Genomic DNA, 25277 nt, shown 5'->3' with positions numbered 1-25277 from the left:
CACCTGGTGGCGGCATCCCCAGGTGGGTGATGCTGGGGATCACTTAGTGCCGGATTCAGCCTGCCCTTTACTATCTCTGACAGCTTTAAGGGAAAGAGCAGCTGTCTCCATGTAGAAATGAGATTTCCCAGGCAGAGATTTCATGTGGATTCCACCTGTGGCTCCTATGTGTCTCATGGTATGGGGCACAGTTTCTGGGCCATGTGAGATTTCAGGATGGGCCCTATAGTAGTTTCAAGGCTAGAATCAAACTTCTTTCCAAACACAGACTCTGTGGTCCAGCTTTAGACCAAGCAGCAGGGGCATACGCACATGCCATGTTCCACGGGCCCCAGGCCTCTTTAAGAGTATTTTTGACGCCAAGCCACTAAGGAAAGCAGGAGGGGAGATGGGGTCCCATGGGCTGGTTGGGGAAAGAGGGGATTTAAGCACCACTACAGTGCAAGGCCTTCCATATCCCCACCACCCACAAGCCCCAGGCTGAGGCTTGAGCCTCTATTGGTTCATGTTCAGTACAACCTGGCTTCTCTAATCCATTCTTCTGTGGTGGGAGGCAGCCTCAAGGAGAACCAGGTCAGGACCATTTATGCGCTATACTTAACCAAGTTTCTCCTACACAGTGACCAGGGAAGTGGAGAAAATCAGGGTCTTCCTGCATCTCCCCTGGGGGGTTGCAAATCCTTTCCAGGCACATAATGCCTGGCTCCCAGTAGCCATTCCAGCCCTAGCTTGGTTGCCCTGCTACAGAGAGATTGGACCCCGCTCTGATTTGCTCTCCTCCCCACCTATTGGTTCTACACCTGCGGAGGCAAGGCCTTGTGTGGCCTCTTCATGGGGGCAGCTGTGAACTGCTATGGGTCTTCCTGGGCAAAGGGTCTCCTACTCAGGACTTCATGATGTTCAGGATGGTGACCCCAGCTCATGTAAGCACAGCACTTCACAGTGTAGATCTCTGCCCTGTGGCTGTCCCAGGAAACAGATCATCCCCATTTCCTGGAGGAGGACAGTGAGACAGAAGTAAGTGGAGCCATGATGCTGGACTTGGAACTTTCCACACCATGTTAGGCTGAGGAAGCACCCCGGCAAGGTCTGCGTCAGGCAGAGTGGGGCTGGGGTCATCTTAGAAGGCTGGCTCTGCTCTTGGGGGCTTTCAAAGCCTAGCTGCCTGACTTTTGAGTCAATCTCATTGTGAATGAATTAATTGTTGTGCAACCTAGAGTGTGAGACAAGTTAATTACATAATTACTGCAAAATGACACGTTATTTCATGGCTGCAATATGGTAACTCTGTTGGAAACAACTGTAATTGCCCAGAAACTGCATTTGAGTGGCTCTGTTATCTCTCGATAACCATGCAATTAACTTGCATTACAACTTTATCTGTGGCAAACTCCGAAGTTAGGAGTTGGGTTCTTGGGGGTGGGCACAGCCATCCTTAAACATCAGGGCCCAGGGAGGGTCTGGCATTGGGGACTCTGCTACAGTCCAGAGAAATAATTTACTTGTTCATGTTGAGCAAGAAAAATCCCTCACTACGGATTTCAGCCTCCAGTTCATGCGCTCAGATCCATTCACAGTTTCACATGGTCACATATAGATGACAGCTCCTGGTCTCACCAGACTCACTCAAAAATACCTGCTGCAAAAAAAACCCAAAAAACCCACTGCAGCCTCTCTTCTCTCTCATATACATGGATGCAGCTCCTTCACAGAAGGTGGGAGACCCAAAGTGGAGAACTCTTAACCCAAGATCCTTGGCCATAGCAATCCCTTCCTGTGGAATGGGTCACTGGCCATAAAATCATACCTTAGAGACACAACCTCCTCCAAGTGCCTCCAAGAGCCCAGGCTTCCTCCCACATCACTCCAGGGGAGAAGCAGGCCTTGGGGCAGGTGACGTGAGGTCACAGTGCAGCCCCCACTCCATCTAGGCAACAAGTCCCTTGTCCAGGAGTAGGCAGAGCTTGAAGCTGTGGGCTGACTTCATCTGGGCTCTGGTCTGTGGCCAGGATAAAAACAGTCCCTGGGGAAGGGGGAGTGAGTGGCCTGATGGTTGGAGGAGCCTGTCCATTCAGCCTTCTCTGTTCCGGCTTTGGATCCAAGGAGCCTCTCTCTTATACTGCTCAGTGACACCTCTTCAGTTCCAGACCGTGTGCTCGGCACTGTGGCTACAGCCGCGGCCTCACTCAGTCACTGGTTGTCTGGCTGTCTTCCGGTCTGAGTACCTGCCAGCTTCCTGGCTGTCCCTACCTGTCTCTGCCGACACACCCACCTACGTGTGTGTCCATCTCTTCTTCTTGTCAGCACACGTATCTGTCTGTGTGGTGTTGACTTGTCTGTCTGACTCTCTGGAGTCATCGCAAACAGTCCTGTGTCTGCTGGAGGGAATCGGCCTGTCTTGGGTCTCCCCGTGGCGTTTGTCCTCACCTTGATGTGATCTGTTTGTTTTCCTGGCTTTCCCCCTCGTCCTCAAGGGCATGGACTGTGTCCGATCCGTGATTCATCCTCGTCTGGTACTTGCAGGACAGGGCTGAGACAGAGTGGATTAAGGTTTGCCGACTGAATGAATGAAAACCTCCAGCCTGCGCGGGCTGAGTTACAGAGAAACAGGATTTTCGCTCTCACCCAGAGGAGCAGAATGCCAAGACCCAGGCTGTAATGAAGAGACAGCAAATGTCTGTCCCCCTGAAGGTGAAGGGAGGTTTCAGGATTGTGCTCCCACGGCAGGGAGCTGGGGATTTGGGGTCTTACCATGGAGGGAGATCAGAGCTGGGTCCCTGACTGAGCATTCTGGGGGGAATGTAACACAGGATCCCAGGAAAGGGAAGTTTTCATTTGGGGGCCAGGGTATATGGTTGCCAGAGGATGGGGGGTGGACAGCCTAGCTCCCACTTCTGGTTGGGGGGTACTGGGGGTTGTCCATTCCCCTTCAGCTTTTCTCTGTAAACCCCACCTGGAACTCCCTTGCCCAACAACAGTACACACTAGAGGCCCATGTCCTGCTCTAGGGCCCTCCTCCCTGCCAAGAACTGAGGGAGGGCCTTGTTTTACTCCCAAGCCGAGGGGAGGGTCCCCCAGGTCTGTGTCAGTCATGTGATCAATGCAGAGTAACCTCCCCGGAAACATTCATAAGTTTAATCCACGCCAGTAATAAAATCGCATTACATTTCTCATAAAATAAATGTTCCCATTTATATACAGAAGACAGACTGTACAGGCCCAGCCTGGCCCCAGGAGGGGTCACACACAGACGGGCAGCGGCAGAAGGAAGGTCGTCCTTTCCATCGAGGACGGAGGAGTTCTGATCGGCAGGAGAGCGGCTGGCCGGCCAGGTGGGTGGGCAGGCGGGTGGATGGACAGACAGACGGGCCTGGAGGCCAGGTGCCGGGCGTTACTGAACATGGGAGTCAAAGGTGCCATTAAGCTGCCCCTCCTCATAGTCCATCTGACACAAGATCATGTTGTTCTTCAGGAAGAATTTGTCTCCCACACAAAATCTGGAAAATCCAAGCAGGAGAATGAGGCCATGGTGGGGTCCCAGTGGATGGTGGGGGCTCCAGGCAGGACCCCACCGGCCCAGGAGGAGGACATGTGGGCAGTGAGGTCCTGGGAGTCTGTGCCTTGAGCTTTCCAGAGAGGATCCCGGAAAGTCCCAAGCAAACCTGGCCAGTCACCCTGGCTCAGCCCAGGCCACAGGCTTCCTCTGCCAGGTCTCTCGGGGGGTGGGGGCAGGGCTGGGGTTGGTGGGAAGGTGTAGAAATGATGCCCAGGAGAGGGAGAAAGAGAGATGGACAAAGAGATACGAAAAGACCAAGAGAGGAGGGGGAAGGAGAGAGGCAGAGATGGAGAAGGAAGAAGGGATAAAATGGCTGACTTTTCCAACCCTCTGTTCCCCACCCCACCTTAAGGAGATGGCTCAGTGAAGGGCACTCTTCTTCTAAACAGAATCTGTGGGTTTCCTGGAACATCCTTCCGGGAAGAAGTGACCCTGTCCCACCATCTTCCCTCTAACCCAGAGAAGGCCCTGCCCCTCCCCATCCTCCTCAAGCCCTGCAGGATTCAGCCCTTCCCCCAAAGGTGTCCCCAGCGGGTCGGAGGCCTTGAGTGGGACCCCAGGGTCACAGGCCTGGTCCCAGCTAATCCCGCTTCAACCACCAGGTGGCGCTGCAACTTCACTGCGCCCTCCTGGCAGTGGGTCTGGGCACAGCCCCAGACAAACCAGTGTTCCCTGCAGGACCCCCTGGACCTCAACCTCTGGGAAGACTTGTATGAGTTCTTTCCTGACCTGGGGGCTCCTGAGCAAAGGGCCTGCCTTCTGGGGCTTGGCCCCTAGTCAGGGCTGAAGTGCTCTGGTTCCTTAGGTCCCCACGGTCTCCCACAGGGCGGCGGGGCACAGAGGAGGGGCCAAGAGACCAGAAAGAAGGCTGGGCTGGAACCAGAATCGCAGGAATGAGTGACAGTTCCCCAGGGGGATTTCACCAGTCAGGTCTGGGAACCCCTTCTCATTAGATCGTCCATGCGGGTATCTCCATGTAGCACACACACAGGGCTGTTGTGCACACACATTTAAAACACACATGCACAGGCATACTCACCCATCACACACACAGCACACACAGACCCGCCTTGTACATGGACATTTAAAAATACATGCATGGACACAACACACAATGTACACACAGCTCATGCATGGCCCTGTCCGTCACGTTTGCATAGACCTAAACTCCACAAATGAGCGCACACGGTATCAGAGTACACGCATCTGGCTAGAGGGCTCAGGCATATATAAAACACACACATGCATGTACATGCTTACAACAACATGCACTCAGAACCCACGTCTGCATGCATGCCTCCGCGGCACTCCTGGTCTGTGGCAGCAGGTGTCTGATAGGGGCTGCTGAGTGGGTTGGGTCTGGGGCAGACCAGCACTCACCTCTGGTTGCAGAGCTGGCAGGCGAAGCAGTCAAGGTGATATACGTTGTCCCGGGCCCGCATCACCATCTCGAAGGCTGGAATCAGCTTACTGCAGGCAGCGCAGTTTCCTGTGGTGCCGAAGAGCCTGCAGAGGGAAGGGTGCAGAGGGCTCAGGGGCCTGTGGGGGGCTGTGGGGAGCAGGGGAGTTGCCTCGACTCGGGGGACCACCTGCCCCCTACCCCTATAGTTCAGCAGGTGGGCCCCGGCCAGAGGGAAGGAGCACAGATGACAGTATCAGCTTCTGCTAAGAGAGCAGGCTTCAGAGAAATTTTCACAGCCACTCAGGAAGGAGACTGTGGGGACTCGGGAGTTGGTTGATACTGCCTGTCCCCTGGCTTCACTGACAATGAGGGCTCCCACTGGGGTCTCTCAAGCTCCTGGGGCTACCAGAACAGTAGGCTGGGCCCTGGGCAAGGACTGCAGGCTCACACAAGCCTGAACTTAGACATAGTCTGACAGTCACGGGCTGTGTGTCCTTAGGCAAGTCATTGAGTTTCTCTGAGCCTCATTTATTTCAACTGTAAAATGGGGACTGAAACATACCCTTCACAGGCTTGTTGTGAAAACTGTAACCTCTCAGCCACAGCTCCTTTAGTGAATGCCTGCATAGCATTTGCTATATGCCAGGCACTGTTTTAGGGGCTCTCCAAAGACCAAGTCATTCAATCCTGACAAAAACCCTATGGGGTGGTCTTTTTCCGCTACTGATTCATGGTGTGACTTGCCTAACTCCCTCGAGCCTCAGTTTACCCTTCTTTAAATGGGAATGCTGGACTAGATGATCCTGTTTAAAGATGGTTCTAAAAACAGGACTGATGCCAAAAGGAAGTTTCAAGGACATCTGGCACAAAGCCTCTTTGGGGCAGGCACCCCTCCTCTTGGCTGCTGATTGCAAAGCTCTAAGGACAGGGAACTCACTCCCTCCCCATGCAGGCCTGCCCTTGACTGGACATTCCAGGGGTATGCGCCAGCCAGGCTCCTCCTCGCTTCCCTTCTGCACACTGGCAGAGCAAGCCCCAAGTGAGGCAGAGACCGAGAGGCAGGCAGGAGGCCCTCTAATCCCTGATTTGTCCAGCTCAAGCTCAGGCGCCTGCAGATGAGCGTAGCTCCATTATTCATCAGCCTGAGCTGCCTGGTGGCTCAGATTAAGGCAAACAAAGGCTGGGCCACAACATCTGCTTGCCAAGAGGGGCCTTTCTGGCCACCAGTCCAATGAGAAGTCACTGCAGAGGGGCAGGTTCTGGACAGCCATTCTCTGGGACTGAGCAACTCAAGGAAGCCCCACAGGCCCCCTGGCCTACTGGCCCAGGTGGCCTCAGAGTCATTCCTGGGCCTCTGCCAGAGCCCAGGAAAATATCTTCAGGCTCCAATAGCCGGCGGGGCCGAGGGTGCTTGTGGATGCATTGACCCTATGGGTGAGCCCCTCCTGCACTGTGGCCACCCCTGGCCAGGTCAGCTGGTCTGCCATCTCCCCTCAGCCTGGTTGGGTTAGCCCCCAGGTGATGTCCTAAACCTCAAGACTTGGAGGCCGCTTCCAGGTTGCCGAGGGGCGAGTCCCCAGTGCCTAACCCCTCCTCTTGGCCTCAGCATCTCTCCTCCAGCCCCAGTCTGAGTCACACATCTTGGTTTACAGCACCACTTAAAAACAAAAACAAAAACAAAACAAAACCTCCTGCAAAGGCAGAAGGTGTAGGCAGGTAAATCTTAGGCTCTTTGGGTAAGGAGGGGAGCCTCTGCTGATAATCACACCCTCCCCTGCAACAAGCCCAGTCCTGAGCAGAGGGAGCCCCAAGAAACCCTGGCCACGACCTACTAATTAATGCAATGGGCCTTCCTTCCCCGCAAGGCCCGGCCACCACCCAGCACCCTGCATGGGAGCCAAATGCAGATGCTGGGTCTCAGCCAAGGCCCCTGCCTGGTGGCCCCCTTCCAGCCTTGCTGATGTCATAGATGGCCTAAGGGGGTGTTAACTGGGGGAGGCGGCCCCGGGGAATAGGATCCAGGTTGTAGGGGAGGGGTGGGTTGGAACTCTGAGGAATGCAAGGTGGGGAAGTGTTGGTATTTTCACTATCTACAGAGGAGTGAACTGAGGCTGGGGAAAGAGGCTCAGAACTAGTTTAAATCCAGCATCAGTGGCTCTTCTAGGGTCTGGCTACCTACCAGACTCTGCAGGCATGGGGGTGTCTAATTCCAGGGCCCACCTGGAGGATCGGGAGCTGGGCCCTGGGGAGATTGAGGAGGAAACCAGCAGGCCAGGGGGCTCAGGGAAGATGGAACTCACTCTCCTACTTGCTCCTGGAAGCTCCACCGCGTCCCTTCCTAGATTCCAGGGACAGGGTGGGTCAGAAGTGCCTGGCAAAGGCAGAGGCAGAACCATATTGGTGCCCTTGGGAGGCTCCTCTTGGATGCCCGATGTTTAGAGACATGCCCACCTTGGACAAGTGCTGGGCACCGAGGGTCAGGGGCGGGCATGTGTGTACACTGGGTGTGGGGGCTGAGGCAGGGCAGAGCACTGCCAGCCGTGGAGAAGGGGGCTCTCGGGGTGGCAGGGCCAGGGTGCGGGCTAGGGGTGGGGGGCGGGGGGAGGCCGCCCACCTCAGGTAGTCGCGCCGGCACAGGATGAGGTTGGCCTTGGTGTAGAGCGTGGAGCCCACCTCGCCCAGGCGGCAGTCACAGCAGGCGCACTTGAGGCAATCCTCGTGCCAGTACTGGTCCAGCGCCTTCAGCAGGTAGCGGTCCTTGATCTTGCGGTTGCAGCCCGCGCAGCCCTTCTGCTTCCCTTTGGGCTGGACGGAGAGCATCGGCACACCTGCGGACGGACAGACAGATGGACACGGTGGGCGCTGGGGCTCAGGACACGTCCCTCTGCTTCTTTCTGCTGCCCCCTCCCAGGGTCCCTCCCTGTCTCCTTGGCAACCACCTCTCCTGGCCTTGGGGTCCCACGCTGTGGGGCTGCAAGGCCCAGCCTCCTCCCCTGGCCCATGAAGGTCCCTCCAGAAGCTGCAGGAGCCCCAAGTCTGCTCGGCTGCAGGCACACAACCAGCCCCAGGGCCCAGCCCCCCTGAGTCACCCCTCTCCATCCAGCCAATGTCCCCTGTGCTGTGTGGCCCACCGTATATCTGAGGCCTCCTCAGGCAGCCCCTCAGCTCTTCCAGCAGCCCTGAGAAGCTCATCATGGGCTTGGGGTCCACTAGGACTCCTAGATCTGTTTGCCACCTCAGGTCATTCTTACATTGCAGTGTGTTTTCTTTTTAACCAGACACATCAGGCTAAAGTCTCGTGGTTGTGGGGGTGTCGAGAAGAAAGTGGGGGTGCTCCTGTGATACTCCTGGGGGCACAAGAGCTCTGGAGCTCCTGGCTGGTGTTGGGGAGACAGCAGGCTCTGGCCTTGTTGGTGGCCTCCCTAGGAATGTTTCTGCCTGTGTGTCTGCTCGGTGGCTAAGTCTTGTCCAACTCTGTGACCCTGTGGACTGTAGCCCGCCAGGCTCCTCTCTCCATGGGATTCTCCAGGCAAGAATACTGGAGTGGGTTGCCATTTCCTGTTCCAGTGGAACTTCCTGACCCAGGGATCAAACCTGTGTCTCTTGCATCTCCTGAATTGGCAGGCTGATTCCCGCTGGGCCACCTGCGAAGCCCCCAGGAATGTTTCTAGCTAGATTCAAACTTCCTACCTGCCCTAGCCTGAGGAAGGGGAGTTTCAGTGCCTCTGCATCCTTGCTCATCCTACCAAAGTAAGAAACTTGGAGACTCTGGCGGGCTCCCAGGGTCCATATGATTCCCAGCATACAAGAAAATGGTGAGTACAGAGGACAGGAATCTCAGCATGGCCTTGCCTGGAGGGAGGGGCAGACCACCCAGCAGCAAGCAAGTGCATTCACACGCAACCACTGTACACTGGTACCACATGCAGGCGTGGGCTTGCATGTGCACAAAGGCACGGCTTCAAGGGCCCCAGCCCTGAGGCCACGGGGAGGGGTGGTTGAGAAGGAGGAGGGGGTAGATGTCCCCAGGGAACCTGGACATCCATGCGGAACCCTGAGGCTCCGGTGCGGAGAATTCCAGGCTTGGACGAAGTGTGGGGGGGTCTCAGAGACAGGCTGGACAGCGGGGTTGCCTGTGACACTTGTCTAAGAGCCCGTCACAGGGGTGGTGGGGGTAGGGGGTATTCCTTCCCTGACCAGGGCACTGCTGGGCTGAGGGGTCTCCTCTGGAAGATAAAGCCCGCTCTTTCCTGTCCCCTCAGTTTTCCAACAAGCCCCTGAAGGCTCCCTCTTCCTGGGCCCATCTTCTCCAAAGGACCCGCGTACGCCCCAGGCTCTGGGTTCAGTTCCAGTCCCAGGGCACCCCTCCTCTCGGCCCTCCCCCTCACTGCTCCCCCCACCCCCACTCCAACCTGAGCTGCTTCCATTCCCTTCCTTCCTCCAGGGGTGACCCTTCCTCAGGCTTCAGGAGAGAAGTAGCTTCCAAAGGACCTCAGTCTGAGTCCACAGGTGTCCGGTCAGAGGGGACCCGGGAGTTCTTACAGGCAAATGCTCTCATTCCACAGGTGGGGAAACTGAGACCCAGACAGGCCAAACGGCTCATGTAAGCCCCGCATCAAGTTGGCCTCTGGGGTCCTGCGTCCCTCCTGTGCACTTCTGGGCCTCACTGCCTCCTCTGGGAGAGGGGGCGGCCCTGGAGAACCCAGGATCAGCAAGACAGGTGAGGGCGGCGTGGAGGCAGGCCAGGCTTCCTGTGCTGGGCTCGCTCCTTCCTCCCTCCTCTAGTCCCTGCAGGGCCCATCTGTTAGCTGGGAAGTCCGCTGCCTAATTTCCTTAATGCAGCTCTAAAGGTTAATTGGTCTGAGAGAGTGATGGGGCTCAGGTTGGCTGTGTCCTCAGGCCTGCCTGTGTCTCCGCTGACAGGGGCCAGCCCGGTCACAGAGCTCTGAGGAGCCCAGAGAGGCTGGTTGGGGAGCAGACATGCCCGTGAGCTGAGGGGGGCCCAGGGGGCCCTTCCAAGGCCTAGCCTACAGGGAGCAAATGCAGGAAGGATTCAAAGAGCTGGGTGTGGGAAGGTCTGGGGGCTCCTGGGGGCAAAACTGTCCCTGGGGCCTGTGGAGGGATAGCCAGCCAGCATAGCTATGCATATAAATTCCAGCTTGGAAAACCCCAGGCAAAGCCTCTATCCAGCCTCCCTAAGGCTGATTTTCCCCTTGTTCCCCTGGGCTGGCAGCAGGCCTGGCTCCCTTCCAGACGTGCTGGGCCCTCCCAGGGCTCTACACTTGTGCTTTCACTGCTGGGGGGTTGGGGGTGGCTGGAACATCCTTACTCAGGGGATGTACTCAGGGTCCACTAAGTTATACCCCCAAATGAAGGGGGATCCCAGCACTAGGAATGTCTGTCCTGCTCCATATTCCATCTGGCTTGACTCCTGGAGAGGCTAAGCCTGCAGGGCTATGGGCCACATGTACTGGTAATTCCATCGCCACTGGGACGGGGTACTTGGATGACCCAGGGAGGTTATGGGAAGTGAACCCACATGCTGCCCCAGGTCCCCAGTCTGGCATAAGGTAGGTGCTCTGTAAGGCCTGAACACCCAGCTCCAGGCTGGGTGCTTACTGGACGCTCTGCTTTCTGGGCTCTGGAGAACTCTTAAGAAGCCACGTGGCTCCTGTAAGTGCCTGATGTCCACTGAGACATGGAACACCAGGGTCAGCCTGGCCAAGGAGGTTCCAGAGCATCCAGGGACCTTGTGCTTGCTCTGCCTAGAAAGTCTGAGGTCCTGGAAAAAGTCTGACTCACCCCTCCCTTCTTTAGGGAACACTCACGCTATTTGCTCTCCCTGGGCTGGTCCAGGACTTGAAAACACCCTTGGCAAGGTAAAGGGGCTTTAAGGAGGACATCTATGGTCCCTGTTTCCCCAGTTGGAGCAAGATGCTCCCCAGAGGGTCCGGGCTCTTCCTCCCTGTCCTGCCTCCCCAGCCCCCACCCAGCCTGCCAGTCGGCCCTGCAGACACCTCTTCCCTCCCTCCCTCCCCTGCCCGGCTCTGGGAGCTGAGCCTCGGGCCATGCACTTTCCATTAAGGAGATAGCATCCTTTTGCTGAAGTCCATTTGGGATCCATTTTAGTGTTATCTAAAAATCAAATCTACATGGTAATCCTTTTAATGTACTCCTGACTTTAGAAAAAAACAGCTTTGCGCTCCTTCAGGAAAGGTTTTAAAGCATTACCCAGTAATTACTACTCACCCATGAAAACACTGATATTTTACAATGGATGGTGTTTGCCCCTGCACATGCGTGCAGGCTCACGGTCAGACACACACACACACGCATACACACGGGACCCAGCAAAATAAACTAATTCACTCAGCTCGAGTGTTCCCCCAAATCTTGGGGTGTGCAGGGGGATATTTGAGGGGAGATGAGCCCAACCCTTACCCTACCCCTACCCTGGTCGGGCTGAATCCCTGGGCGGGCCGATGCAGGAAGAAGGCAGGCTCCCAGTCTGACTCATCCGGCTGCCAGACACTAACCCTCAGCTCTTTAATCTGGGGAAAAGCCAGACAGTCCGGGTGACCAGGAGGGACTGCCAGAGGTCATTCAGCTCTTCCCACACCCCATGGAGTGGTCTGCCAGGCCACACCCAAGTCTTCAGCAACTCCTGCCACCAACCCCCGGCCAGCCTGCCCCTCAGATCGGACTTTTCCAAAGTGCCCAGGCCACTGGCTCCTGGGCCCACCCATGTCTCCAGTTTGGAGAGCAGGCTGAGCCCAGCTGTGGAGCACTCCCTCCGCTCCTAGTGATCTCAAGGGCCGGTCCTCCTCCCCAGAATGCCAACCCCATCCAGCCCCGGGTCACTCCAGGTTATGCCCTGTGGCCCCCCTGCTGGAAGCCACTGTGGCCACCACCCAGAACTCCACCTGGTATTTGAGGCCCCTTCCACTGTCTGGCACTGCTGGCTCCACTCCCTGCAAAATCTAGGAATAATATTCCCTTTCCATCCTGCAAATGGATCTCTTCTGCTTGTGCCCCAGAGCCTTCTTTTCACCATTGATCCAGGAAGAAAAATGCCTGGTCCTGCCCACCCCACTCTTTCCCAGAGGTCAGAGTCAACAGTGGAGCTGAGGCGAAGAGCCTAGACCCTGAACTCAGAAAGTCTACTTCCAGTCTGGGAACTGTCCCAAGTCACTGGAGGGCCTAGTGCATATCCCTTTATCTTTCCAACTCTCATCTGTGAAATGGGGCCATACCAATTTCCTTCCACCAGGCTGTGGTGACGACAGGACAAGGTTCTGCATAGGAAGCCACAGCCCAGAGTCTGGCCACTGGCTGGGACTGACAAACAGGTGTCTGTCTATTGTTACCATGCACCCTGGGAAGTCTTCCCTGTTCTGACACTTGTTTTCTTGCTCTTTAACTTTTTATCTTGTCAACACTTCAAACTTTCAGATTTTGCAAGAACAGAAAGAATTCATGTATACTCTTCATCCCAAACCTCTAAATATGAACTTTTAAAACCATATTTACTTTATCCTTCCCTGCTTATCTATGCAGCTACATCCTTTCCTCCTTCCCTTCCTATAATTCTTTTCCTGACTCAGTTGAGAGTTGGTTTCAGTAATGAAGCCCCTGCACCCCTTAAAACTTTGGTGTGATTTCCTAACAGAAAGGACAGTCTCTCACATGACTCCAGTACAATGATCAAAACCAGAAAATTACCACTGATCTAATACCATTACCCATCCATTCAGATTTCATCAGTTCCCCCAATAATACCTTTTCCGGCAAAATAAAAGTCTGGATCCTGCATTTCATTCAGTCGTCAAGTTCAGTCTACTTGAATCTGGAAGAATTCCTAAGCTCTTCTTTGTGTTTCAAGACACTAGCATCTTTGAAGAGTACAGGCCAGTTATTATGGAGTTTCCTTCAATTTGGTTTTATCTGACACCTTTGACTATATGACCTTAACTGCTCTGTGCTTCTTTGTTATAAAATGAACATGAGAATAGTACTGCTACAGTTTCGGTGAGGAATCCGGGAGCTAATACGAGTGAAGTGCTCTGGACTAACCAAACCTGGCAGTCCAAACTTAGCCCCGATTAGTGTCAGCCCATTCAGCACGTGGGGAAGATTGACATTAGTCACAGCTCCATCTCAGGGCCCTACAGCCCGTGATGGACACATTTTGAGGGGAATCACTTGATTTGAACGTGCCACCGTAGTTAAAGTCATACAGACACTGACTAGAGTCGAGCCTCACCCAAAGGATCGTCTAGTGGCCACTGCAAACGTCTGCAGGAGGAGCTCAGCCGCATCTATCTGACAGGCAGCTTCAGGGACCAGTCAGGGGAGACGGGGGCTATGGCAGCTCAAGGCGTGACAGCCCAGGGTAGGTCCCGCTGGGTGCCCTGAGAGGCCTGGGACACAGGCAGGTGTGGGCTTGGGATTTCTCGTCATCGCCCCACGTGCCTCGGTACTGTTCCAAAACCGCATTCACACGGCACAATACAGCTGCCCAGCATAGCGCTAGGCCTCCCTTTCTCACCCGAGGGGCAGGCAGGGAGCCAGGGCTGGACTCTCCTGGGGGCTAAGGGTATTCTGGAGGGAGATCTACCTATGATTGAATACTTAGCAGTGCTCGCCTCCCAACTGCCTTATGAGACGGTACCCTGATGATTTTCATTATTTTTTGACACACCATGTAGACCCCATTCCTGTCCACTGTTGATACCTTTGCCCCGCCCCGAACTTGTCCTAGGCTCTGTTGGTCGTGTAGGGCACCCACTCTCCTCCAGCAGGCCGATGGAGGAGGGGGCTCCATGGATCAGCCCCGGTCCGGTCTCCTGTGCAGAGCCCTGGTCTTGATCCTGGATAAATCATTGCGTCTCTCAAGACCTGTTGGTCTCCTCACCGGCACAGTGGGAATAACTCTAGCATGTACTTCTTGGCTGTCCTCAGGCACATGTAGGATAACATCTGGCATTAAATGCACCTCTCCTCACAGAAACTAGCAAGTGCCCTTGAAGACGAAAACTAGTTCCACTTTAACAGTGGGAAAACTGAGGCACTGGAAAGGTTGTGACTTGTCAGAGGTCATACAGAGCTGGGATTTGAAGCCCAGCAGCCTGTCTTCAGGATTCATCTGCTTTGATGTCGGGCTGGGCACTGCTCACCTAGAGGTGCTAGCAGACCCAGGAGGCAGACATCACAGCGGTCAGGAGACACAGAAGGTACGCAGATGCAGGTCACACCTACAAACATACATAGCTGCACACACACTTTCACACGTACATGGAATCGCACACTTGCAAACTAGGTCCCTAAGAGGCAGGGCCATGTCTGCTTATTCTCCCCAGAACAACTTTATTCCAGGCTCCAGCACAGCACGAGCATTAGTAGGTGCTCAGTAAATCACATGAAAAGACATACCCCTGCATCCAAGCACATGCATGCACGGGTGTCACGTAAATATACACATATACACTCGAGTGGTCATATGATCGTTAACTGTCTTTTAAAAAAAACAACATATCAGGACTTCCCAGGTGGTGCAGTGGATAAGAATGCCAATGCAGAGGACATGGGTTTGATCCCTGGACCAGGAAGATTCTACAGGCTGTGGAGCAACTAAGCCTGTGTGCCACAACTACTGAAATCTGCAAGCTCCAGGGCCCGCAAGAGTAGCCCCACTCTCCACAACTACAGAAAGCCCTTGTGCACCAGTGAAGACCCAGCACAGCCATAAATGAATAAAATTATATTAAAAAAAAAAACCCCACAACATATCCAAAAAGTGGATCGTAGCTCAAAATCAAGCTCTGATTCGAATAAAACCCACAAGTGAAAAGCCTGGTACTCTGTTCTCAATATCACGTTCCCCAGGAAATGGAGGAGCACGAGCCCTGAGGTTTTGTCCACAGGGACCCACGTGAAGTGGCTGAAATTATCCAGAAGTGATCAGTCTACAATCATCATATCCACGTCAGCTGCTGGAGGGTAGGGTCTGGGTCCCTGCCACCTGCAAGATGCCTGTACCCAGCGGGGTCCACACCTGGGCCTGGAACTGCAACGTAGGATCCCAAACACAGCCAGCCGGCGGCCCCTCCTCAGCATCAATCCCGTTTAATAAGGAAATTTGAAAGTGTAATCTAATTCTGCAGAATCTCTTTAAATCTCCTTTTCTCAGAAGTAACTTCATTTCGCACGGACACATCCAGCCTTGTGCGAAGGCCTCCATTTCACACCAGTTTTATCTCCACAATTTCTCGTCTCACTGCACTCCTATCCCAGGGCCTTGCCATGCGCCGGGCGAGGCCTGAACTAATAGCATTTCCTACTCATTTGGAATCAAAAGCCAACGAGAACAACTGTTGAAGCGCGCGGCCACAGCCACCTAGAGCACGCTCATTACCACCTCTGTGCGCACACCCCCTTGCAGGCAGGCGGCTGCGTACTGGGTTTGATGACGGAGGGATGTGGGGCTCCCGTGACTTCCAGCTCCCTGTGGTGGGGGCTCGGCTCCTGGGATGCTGGACAGTGCAGTGGGGGGACTGGCCCCTTTGACTCTGGAGGAGAGGAAGACCATATAGACCCTGAAGGTGGTCCACACAGAGAGATGCACTCAGCTGACTCCATCACTCCCCAGCCCAGGCTCAACATATTCACCTGCTAAATGAGGACAACCTACTTTAAAGGATTATTTAGAGTATCAAATTAGATAATGGACATGAAATGCTTATAACAACGTTTGGCAAAGTAGCTTTAAAAAGTCAGCTAAAAAAACTTATGTACATCTGACAACCCAACAATTCTCTTCCTAGGTATGCACCCAAAGAGTGAGAGTTTATGTCCACTAAAAGAGATGCACAAGGATGTTCCCAGTTCTCAATAGCTCCAAACTGAAGACTACACAGATGTCTATCAATAGTAAAATGGATACTAAATTATGCTATGATTATACAATGGAATAGTACACAACCACAACAAAGAATGAATCACCAATACACACAACAACATGGATGAATCAGACAGTATAATGTGGCACAAAAGAAGCCAGACAGAAAGGCACACACTGTATCATTCTATTTGTATGTACTTCCCAAACAGAAAGCCAATCCATGGTGATCAATGTCAGAATAATGGCATGTATTATCATCTGTCAGGAGGTGTGAGGAAGCCTGCTGAAGGCCTGAAAATGTCCTTTATATTGAACCTGGTGGTGTGTGAATGGGTGCACACATATAGAAAACTTCTCTGAACAGTTGAGACTTGGGCCTTTTACCACATATACATTATACCTCAGCAACAACAAAAAACTAAGGAGGCCCCTCAGTTGGGACTTTATATGTCTTTTTATAAAACCCACCATTTACACATCGTTCATTACCTCTGTTGTCTCAGAGAATCCTCATTTTTACCCCGAGGCACTAAATGATTAACTCACTCAACAGAGCCCCAAGGAGGCTCAGGCTGTTACCCAAGGTCAAACAGCCGGAAGGTGGCAGGGCAAGGATTGGATCCCCAGCCTGCCTGATTCCCAGGTTCAAATTCTCACCCCTGCACACACCCCATGGCCTCTGTGAACAGCCCAGGTGAAGAGGGTTTGCTGGAGCAGCTTCTGGGTTCTCCTGTGCAGCCTGAACATGGGTGAGTCTAGGGTGGGACTCTGGGGGCAAGCTTAGAGCAGGGCCTGGGCTAAGACCAGGAGGAGTGGCGGGCAGGGCACTGTCTCCAGGCTCCGCTGTGTCACAGGCTTCTCACCTGCTGCTCCTTCAGAAGCTGTGGCTGCTATGGGATCTAGACAGGGCTTCTGGATGGGCCAGCAAGGGGATGTGGACTGGAATCTAAGGACAAAGATGGTTCAGGGGCTGAGAAGGGAGCAGAAAGGCTGTGTGGAGGCAGGACTGAGATGTTTGCGTTGTGGCCTTAAGAGAGACGAAGAAGCTTCACTGGGGAGGGCTGAGCTGTGAGAGAACAGCTGACGGCTCCGGACCCAGAGCCACAAGGGTGGGGGAGGCCTCAGTCAATAGCCAGGAGCTTCGGGTGAATGAGATGACTGGGGAAGGGGGGCCTGGAGAGGAGCCTAGGTAAGAAATTTAAAGGGGTCCAGCAATACTTGCCTTCTCTAAAGTGCCAAGTTCCTTCTGGTCTCCACAGACCACCACTGTAGAGGCCAAAGGAAAGCACTGTCCAGTCCTGTCCCAAACATCTGCAGCCACGGTGGGTATGTTTGACCTCATGATAACACTCCACAATGAATGCCCACTACAGCCAAACGCTTTAGATTCGTTAACGCTCATCCTCCTCATGACCCCGAGGTCAGGGAAATCACAAACCTGCCCAAGGAACCTGTGAGTGACTGAGCAGGGCTTTGGACCCAGGCTGCTGGCCAGGAAGTGCCCCACCCCCTCCCTGCTCTCTCCAGAGGCAGCATCACATCATTTTTTTCCTAAGCGATGGGGAAAGTGAACTTCTGCTTGGACCCAATCTGGGCCTGGCCCTGGCCAAAAGAAGGTGGCTCTGAAACACCCCTTGCAGGGACGCATCAGGGAAGAATGGGCCCCTGGTCCCCAGGGTCCCCCAAGGGAGCCACTTTCTGTGCCAGAATCCAAAAGCAGCTGGCACTTCTACAGTCAGTTCTGGTGGAGGCAAACCTCCTGAGGTATGGTGCATCCAGAAGCCTGAGCCCGTGGGGACCTTCCAGGGGGGGTAGATAACACCACATGGGTCCTTGCTGCTGAGGGAAGCCGGACCCAGCATAGCCTGCTGTCAGGCACCAGCTTTAGGGAACCCAGTAGAGAACTGGAAGGGGAGCTCTGAGAGACACGGGAGCAGCTGCAGACAGAACCTAGGGGCACTTTGAAACATCAGAAGCTGCACGTTCTCTTTGGAGGCTGTCATGGGGAATGATGCCTAAGTTAACTGCATACTTATCTGCAGTGCGTGCCCCTCCAGCATGGGTGGAGGTCTTCTCTTCTCATCTTTGGGAAGCCCCAGACATGTCTAGGAAGCAACAGACCCAAAATAGGACTCTAGATCTCCTCCCTCAAACCTATACCCTTACCTAGGCTTCTGTTCACAGCCCTAACACCATCATCCATCCTGGTGCTCAGGGCAGAAACTCAGAGTCATCCTCAGATCTTCTATCATCCTCATTCCTCTTCCCTGCTTGGTCTGTATCCCATCTCACCTACTTTGTTCCACTTCCAGAGCCACCACCGTCTTTCACCACACTACTAGCTAAGCCCCCCACCAGCTTCTTCTGTTCGTATCGATAACCCAACTTCAAATAGCAGCTGGAGAAATCTTTCAAAACAAAGTAGGTCAGGTCTCTGCTCGCTTGAAACCCTTCAACTTCCAGGGGGCTGGGAATATCACCCACACTTTTCATCAAACCCATGATATCCTTGTGTGGTCTGGTCTCTGCTCCCCCACCCCCAACGAGCTTTAGCCAGAGTCCAGATCTCCCTCCTGCCTCAGGGCCTTTGCACCTGCTGTTTCTCCCTTGTCAGAACACCCTTCCTGTTTCTTCATGAGGTTGGTTGACTCCTTCTCATCTTTTGGCTTCAGCTTAAATGTTATCTGCTTAGAAGGCCAGCCTTGATCTCTTGATTTCCTTATTTAAATGACTCCTTAGTCATTTCCTTCTGAGTTTTCACCACAATTTGTAATTGTTTTTACTTTTTTGTGATTTTACCTAAGAAAAATGTTTGGTCTTTTATCATAAGAATGCAAATGCCATGAAGACCTATTCTGGGGACTCTGTCTTATTCATCACTGTGTTTCCAGCACTGAACCCCACAGTGATCACTTTTTTTTTTTTTTTACAGTGATCACTTTTTAACCATCAGTTCAGTTAATGAATGAAGAGACTGAACAGAAGCTATCGAGATATTACTGACCAGAGTCTGCTGGGCCAAGTGGGCTGATGCAGATAGGCAGGCTCCCCAGAGATGGGTGCCTTCATCAGGCTTGGTGCTGTCCTGAATCACACACCTGGAGCTATGTAGCTCAAAGAAACAAACACAGATGCAACTGCAGCAGTGCCTGGTCTGCCACTCTCAGGAATTTGAATAGGCCCACCCCAGGGCTCCAGCTGAGAAATGACTGCTCTTGTGCAAATATTGGATTGGCCAAAAAAGTTCCTTCGGGTTTTTCCACATAATCTTAAGGAAAAATTGAATGAACTTTTTGACCAACCCAATATAAACCCTCTACCTTTTAGATACAGGGACAGCAATTCTGTCCTTCAGCCCTGCAGACCGTGAGGAATGAAGCCCCCTTCCCCCCTCAGTGCATCTGAAAGTAAAAGTATTAGTAGCTCAGTCATGTCTGACTCTTTGTGACCCCATAGACTATAGCTCACCAGGCTCCTCAGTCCATGGAATTCTCCAGGCAAGAATACTGGAATGGGTTGCCACTCCCTTCTCCAGGGGATCTTTTCCAACCCAGGGCTTGAACCCGGGTCTCCTGCATTTCAGGCCTCTTGAGTAAATACTCCATCCCAACTCTCTTGTTGGGGTGGAGGCCTGGAGCTCAGGCATCTGTGTAATCTTGGCAGTTCAGTCATTCTCTTTGCACTTGTGGCCGGGGCACCCCTCCCCTGGCACAGACTCCCACAGCTCCCCTCTTGAGGGTCCTTTGAGCTTAAAGATATAACCACTCCTCCCTCCCTGCCTAGTCTGAACCTCTGTGGGGCAGTAGGAGGAAAAAGCCCCTGAAGTTTGCTACAGAAAACCCCCAGGTCCAAGCCTCTCTCTATCTGCAGCTTCCCCAAGCCCCATCCCATCCTGGTCTGTTGCAGCCAGCCCCCAGTTATTTAGCAGGATGCTGCTTGCAGCTGCATAGTTGTGGGTACTAGCAGGGAAACGTCTGGAAGCTGAATTCCCCAGACGGCAACTCAGCTGCTCCCTGGGCACCGGCAAAGCCCGTGTCACCCATCTAATGAAACAGGGCTCCCAAGGGACCTGCAATCTCCACAGAGGAGGAGGAGGGCACGGACTCTCAGACGAGTCTCAATTTCACAGCATCAGAGACGCGAGCACCAACGCGCTGAACCAGAAAACGAGAGTCTGGCAGGAGCTGCAGACACACCGTGAGCGCCAGGGGATCGGAGATTAGGGCCCTTCAAAATCAATTTTGAATTCAAACTTTTAAATGTGTTCTCTAGATGCCACGAGGGGACCCTCCAGGCAGGCTTGGCCTAGCCAGCTGTTGGGTCCTGCTTGCTTCTTGGAGCAGCCAGGGCCCATCTGCTAGCCCCCGGGCTGGATGAGGCAGGGGAGGGTGAGGAGGCTGGGAGGGAGACCCCAGGAGTGGGAGGAGCCTCTTAGGTGCCAGTGGACCCAGCACAGCCCCTAGGGTGCCTGCCTGAGGTGCCATCCTGGGGCCTCCTGTTGAGGCCTGGGGGGCTGCTCCTCCCTCCTTTGTAGACCTCGATGAAAAGAACTGAAGGCAAGGCCCACACGAGCCAGATCCCCACAAACCCCTAACCTGGCTGAGGAGGCTCGTGGGGCCCCAGTGGAGGAAGCTGCTAAGAACGCGAGCAGTGGAGTCAGACAGGCAGGAATCTGTATCTCAGACATGTGTATCTCAGACCAGCCGTGGATTCCCAGGGAGAAGGTGTTGGTTCAGAAGTGAATTTCCCTTCCAGAAACCTGGTGGGAGGAAGCCTGCTGTGAGGGCCTGGGCGTGTAGGCCCTGGGAAGTGAGAGGGGTCTGAAGCCTCCCAGGGCAAAGGGAGAGAAAGCATCGCTGGGCAGCTGGACTGCTGGGAGGGCCGGGGTGGCCGCAGGCTGCACTGAGGCATGGGGTCTGCAGCCAGGGAGCTGACAGTCACCCTGCCTGCCACCCATCAGGCCGTGTGGGGTGTGCTGAGCACCACCCTGGCCCTGCAGTGGAAGGGGACGGGACTCACGGGGCAGCCGGCCTCAGCTGGAAGCCAAGCAGAACAGACTGCTCCAGCCAAACTTAGGAGGAGACCCCTGGGCCCACAGGAGGAGGGCCTTGGGGATGTTTGCAGGAAGAGTAGGCTCCTAGCAGCCCCTGCTCTGCCTGGGTCCCTGCTCAGGCATATTTGTTCCTCCAAGCATACGATCAGCCCACCACTGATGCCTTCCATCTCTGGGTGTGGAAGCTGGTCCACGACAAGCCTGTCTGACTTCAGTGATTCACCGCCCCTGTCCCTCAGTTTTCCAAACCTGAGGCTAAGCCCTCAACTGGAAGCCACACTGAAAGAGACATAAACACGAGCGACTGTGAACCACTCTTCCACTGAAAGGCACCAGGAGGGCAGCCCCCTTCTGGAATGAGCAGCCCTGCAGAAGGGCTGGGGTCATCAGACCACTTGCAGGCGAGGAGGCAGGAATGCCCCAACCCCTCCCACCCCCTGTCTTGGGAGTGGGCTGCCGGCTCTGCGAGGAAATTACAACATGGGCCTGGGTAATGCTCCTTTTAGTTACAGCATAAACTGCGGCAATAAAGCGTACCTGGGGAATGTTTAGAGAAAGCACTAATGATTTCTTCCCCAGTGGTTAATAAATTCACTTCCAGATCAATTTGTTCGCGATAGAGCCTGGCGAGCGGAACCTGCGCGGCGGGCACAGCCGACTGTGTCTTTTTCAGTATAAATGATTTATTACAATGATTAGCGGCACATAAACAATTTAAAATACAACGCTAATTAGTTTGGGGAAGAAAGGAGGGGAAAAGCCACCCTGCCTCTCTCCCCATTATGTTCTACTTCCCTAAGTGTGTACTTTTTAATTAAATCCAAATGTCACAATAAATTTAAAGTGTTTTATTACCATTCGGACTAACTAAGGCAGTCAGGCAAGCCCCATCTCAGGCATCATGGGCAAGGCTGGGGGTGAGGGCTGAGGGTGCAGCAGGGCCTGTCTACAAGCTCTCCTGGAGACGGGAGGTTTTGGTGAGACCCCTGGAAACCCCTCCTGCTTTCTGGCAGCCCCAGGCTGCAGAACGCTGGCAGAGTGCACCTCCTCTCAGCTTCCTGGCCAGCCCAAGGGATGTCGCCTCCCCAACACTGGCTCTGAACAGCCCAGAATCCACCCATTTTTCCTCAAAGGTCCCACAACACTCCGCACCCTCCCCAAGCCCTCCTCAGGTGTTCTAGCACCTGCCTCACATCATGCTTGGCATTTCCTATACATCTTACCACATTCTCCTTCTAGTGCTCTGAGTAGTAATTACTGCTTCAGTTTGGTGGATGGGGAAATTGAGGCTCAGAGAGGTGGAGTAACTTATCCAAAGTCACACAGCTAAAAACTGGACTCTTGACAAATCCTAGAGTAGCATTCTGCCTTAGAGCCCACACCTTGCCATATCCGGGGCCTGACTTCCCAGCACGCAGGATGGGGACAAGAACATGATGGCTGCTCAGACAGGGATTTCCCTCACGTAACACCCTGCTGTGCCCAGAGGCACAGGTGAGACAGGTGTTCAGGCCAGGGACCTGGACTCTGATGAGTCTGGGTTCAAGTTCAGGTTCTTCCATTAATCCACAATGTAAACTCAGTCAAGTCCTCAGCCTCTCTGAGCTTCAGCATTCCAATCAGCAGAACTCAAGTAATAATACCCAAACTGCAGGGCCAAAAGAGCAAAGCAGCTAAAGCAAGAGGAGTGTTTTGCAATCCTGGACACACTATATAAGTAGTAATTACTAACAACAGCTCTTGAAGTGAGCAAAGATCCATAAGAAATCCCACTTCACTGATCAGGAAACTGACGCCAGCAGGTGAAAAGGACTTACCCAAGGTCCTGCTGAACCTTGGGTGCCCAGGGGACCAGGCTGCAGGCAACCTCCTTTCCCAAAGCTCAGACAGCCAAGGATGGTTTATCTTCTCAACATTCTTCTACTATTTATTTAAAGTGAAAAACAAATATCCCTAAACATAGAATTACCATATGACTCAGCAATTCTACCCCTAAATATATACCCAAGAAAAATGAAAACATATGTCCACACAAAAACTTGTACATGAATGTTCATGGTGGCATAATTCACAATAGTTAAAAAGTAAAAACAATTCAAATGCCCATCAACTGATATACAGATAAATAAAATGTGGTATATACAGATAATGGAATATTATTTGGCAATGAAAAGAAATGAAGTATTGAGACAAGCTACAACATGGATGAACTTTGGAAACATTATGCTAGGAAAGAAGTCAGCCACAAAGACCACAACTTGTCTGATTTCATTTGTATGAAATATCCAGAATAGGCAAATCCATAGAGACAGAAAGTAAATCAGTGGTTGCCAGAGAGGAGGGGAATGGGGAGTGACTGCTAATGGATCTGGAGTTTCTTTTTCGGGTGATGAAAATGTTCTTGAATTAGATAATGGTGATGGCTGCATCACTCTAAATACACTGAAATGCACATTTTTAAAAGGTTAATTTTGTGGCATTCAAATTATTCTCAGTAAAGCTGTTAAGCTCAGAAAAGCAAAACAAACAACAAAACAAATATTCCTTTGAGAACAAGAGAAAACAGTTCATAAAAAGTAAGTTCTGGGGTCAGGGGAGGGGTCCTGGGAGGTCTAACAGCCAGCCCTCAGCCATGGTCACCCTGTCTCATAACAGCTACTCCACAGGGAAGGGCTTCAGATCACCCTCCCCACTCCTAGCGGCTCCCTCCTCAGTACTCCCATCCAGAAATCTGATTGTTCCTTCTCTTTCCAGCCCTGCTCCCCAGGCAGCTCAGACCATACTGGTGTATCACCTCTCCTCCTACACTTGTGTTTTGTCTCCCTAGTGCTCTCTGTTGAAATTTCTCCACCCACTGAGGCCATTGTCCCACCTGCAACCAACATACTCATGGAGGGGGGTCCCTATTCCAGACCCTGAGCTTGTCCTACATCAGGTACCACAAGTTACAGTATAGCACTATGACTAGGATCAGAGTGAGGTCCTCCGTGTCCCCAGCCGAGATTCAGTAAGGAGTGCTACCCCTTCTCTCAGGGTCTGAGAGTCTCCCCTAGGCGGGGTGTACAAGCTCAGATCCAGGCCACAAAGGCCAGGAAGGAAGGCGACTAGGCTGCCTTAGGGTCAAATGAAAACTGCAGGAGGGAGAGAGTACAGTGCCCAGGCCAGGGCAGTGCTCCTTGTGGCTAATCTGAGAAGGTGACTCAAGAAGATGAAGCCTGTGGTCAGCAGAGGGAGCCAAGCCCATCGTGGCAGGGTGCACCCAGCTGCCCCTGAATCTGGGGCCTGGACTGATGCTCTTGGGGTTTCTCTCCTCTTGGGGGAGGGAATCTACAGCCTTTACCCTGGAAGGGAAGGCAGAGCATCTGGAATGTGGGCCATGGGGAAAAGAGTGCGGCCAGGGTGGAATGGGCTGGGTGGCTCCCTAGGCCCTGGGCAGCCAGGCAGGAGCGGTGCTGCACATGGAGGCCCTAAGGGACAGCTCACTGTAGGGTCAGGGCCTTATACTCAGCTCACCATGGAAGTGCCCTCAAACACAGGTTCTGATCTTCTCAGGCCAGTCATACTCTCATATAATCAGGAGGTGGACTGTATTTGACATGGATGAGGGTAGGGAGACGTGGCTCTTTCCCAGAATCAGGAGTTTTTTTAATTTTTATTTTATTTTTGGCTGCAGTTCATTGCTGCACCTGGGTTTTCTCTAGTTGTGGCAAGCGGAAGGCTACGCTCTAGTTGTGATGCACAGGCTTCTCTTGTTGCAGAGCATGGGCTCTAGGGAGCCCAGGCTCAGTAGTTGCGAAGCACAGGCTTAGCTGCCCTACGGTATGTGGGATCTTCCTGAAACAGTGATTGAACCCGTGTCCCCTGCATGAGCAGGCCAATTCTTAAGCACTAGATCACCAGGGAAGTCCAGGAGCTTTCATGGAAGCCAGTATGAGAGAGGAAACAGGCCAAGAGCTGTGAAGGCCATGAAACACTTTACAGGCCGATCACATGAGATTCTGGGAGCTGGGACGTGGGTGGCTTATTGGGTGGGACTTGCTGTTCCCCTGCCCTGGTGTGCTCCCACCTGCCTCAGGCCAAGGGCTTCAGCTCACTCCTTTGAAGCCTGGAAAGCCAGGAGCTTGGTCCAATCATGGGGCAGCCATAGAAGAGAGCACATGTAGGAGCAGGGAGCCTCAGGCCAACGATGGGCAGGGTCAGCAGGAGCCTCCAGAACAAAAGTGGATAAGGACAGGCTTGCAGTTGAGGACTCTGTCTGCCTTCCCCGGGGCTCAACTCTGGAAACTCAAGCCTTGCTACTGGTAGTAGAAATGCTCCAGGCAAGATCCTGACTACCAGGAGACTTCAGAGGAGCCCCCACATTCCC

The 25277-nt window shown here is 53.4% G+C and overlaps 1 protein-coding gene across 4 annotated transcripts in view; it reads right to left on the bottom strand.

Moving 5' to 3' along the window:
* Window positions 1-3113: 3113 nt before the first annotated feature.
* The window catches only part of LMO1 (LIM domain only 1), a 41350-nt gene continuing 19186 nt past the window's right edge, over window positions 3114-25277 (bottom strand). For all 4 annotated transcript variants that reach the window (XM_043482814.1, XM_043482815.1, XM_043482817.1 and 1 more), the window contains 3 exons: window positions 7573-7786; window positions 4937-5062; window positions 3114-3497 (listed from right to left, as the gene is read on the bottom strand). In XM_043482814.1, the coding sequence (XP_043338749.1) occupies window positions 3392-3497; window positions 4937-5062; window positions 7573-7786 (446 nt within the window). In that variant the 3' untranslated portion in view covers window positions 3114-3391. The remainder of the gene's footprint in view (window positions 3498-4936; window positions 5063-7572; window positions 7787-25277) is intronic.

The sequence above is a fragment of the Cervus canadensis genome, chromosome 11 (assembly GCF_019320065.1).
Source record: "Cervus canadensis isolate Bull #8, Minnesota chromosome 11, ASM1932006v1, whole genome shotgun sequence".
Lineage (NCBI taxonomy): Eukaryota > Metazoa > Chordata > Mammalia > Artiodactyla > Cervidae > Cervus > Cervus canadensis.
The sequence above is the reverse complement of the archived record's forward strand: the minus strand, read 5'-3'. Positions and strand labels throughout refer to the sequence as shown.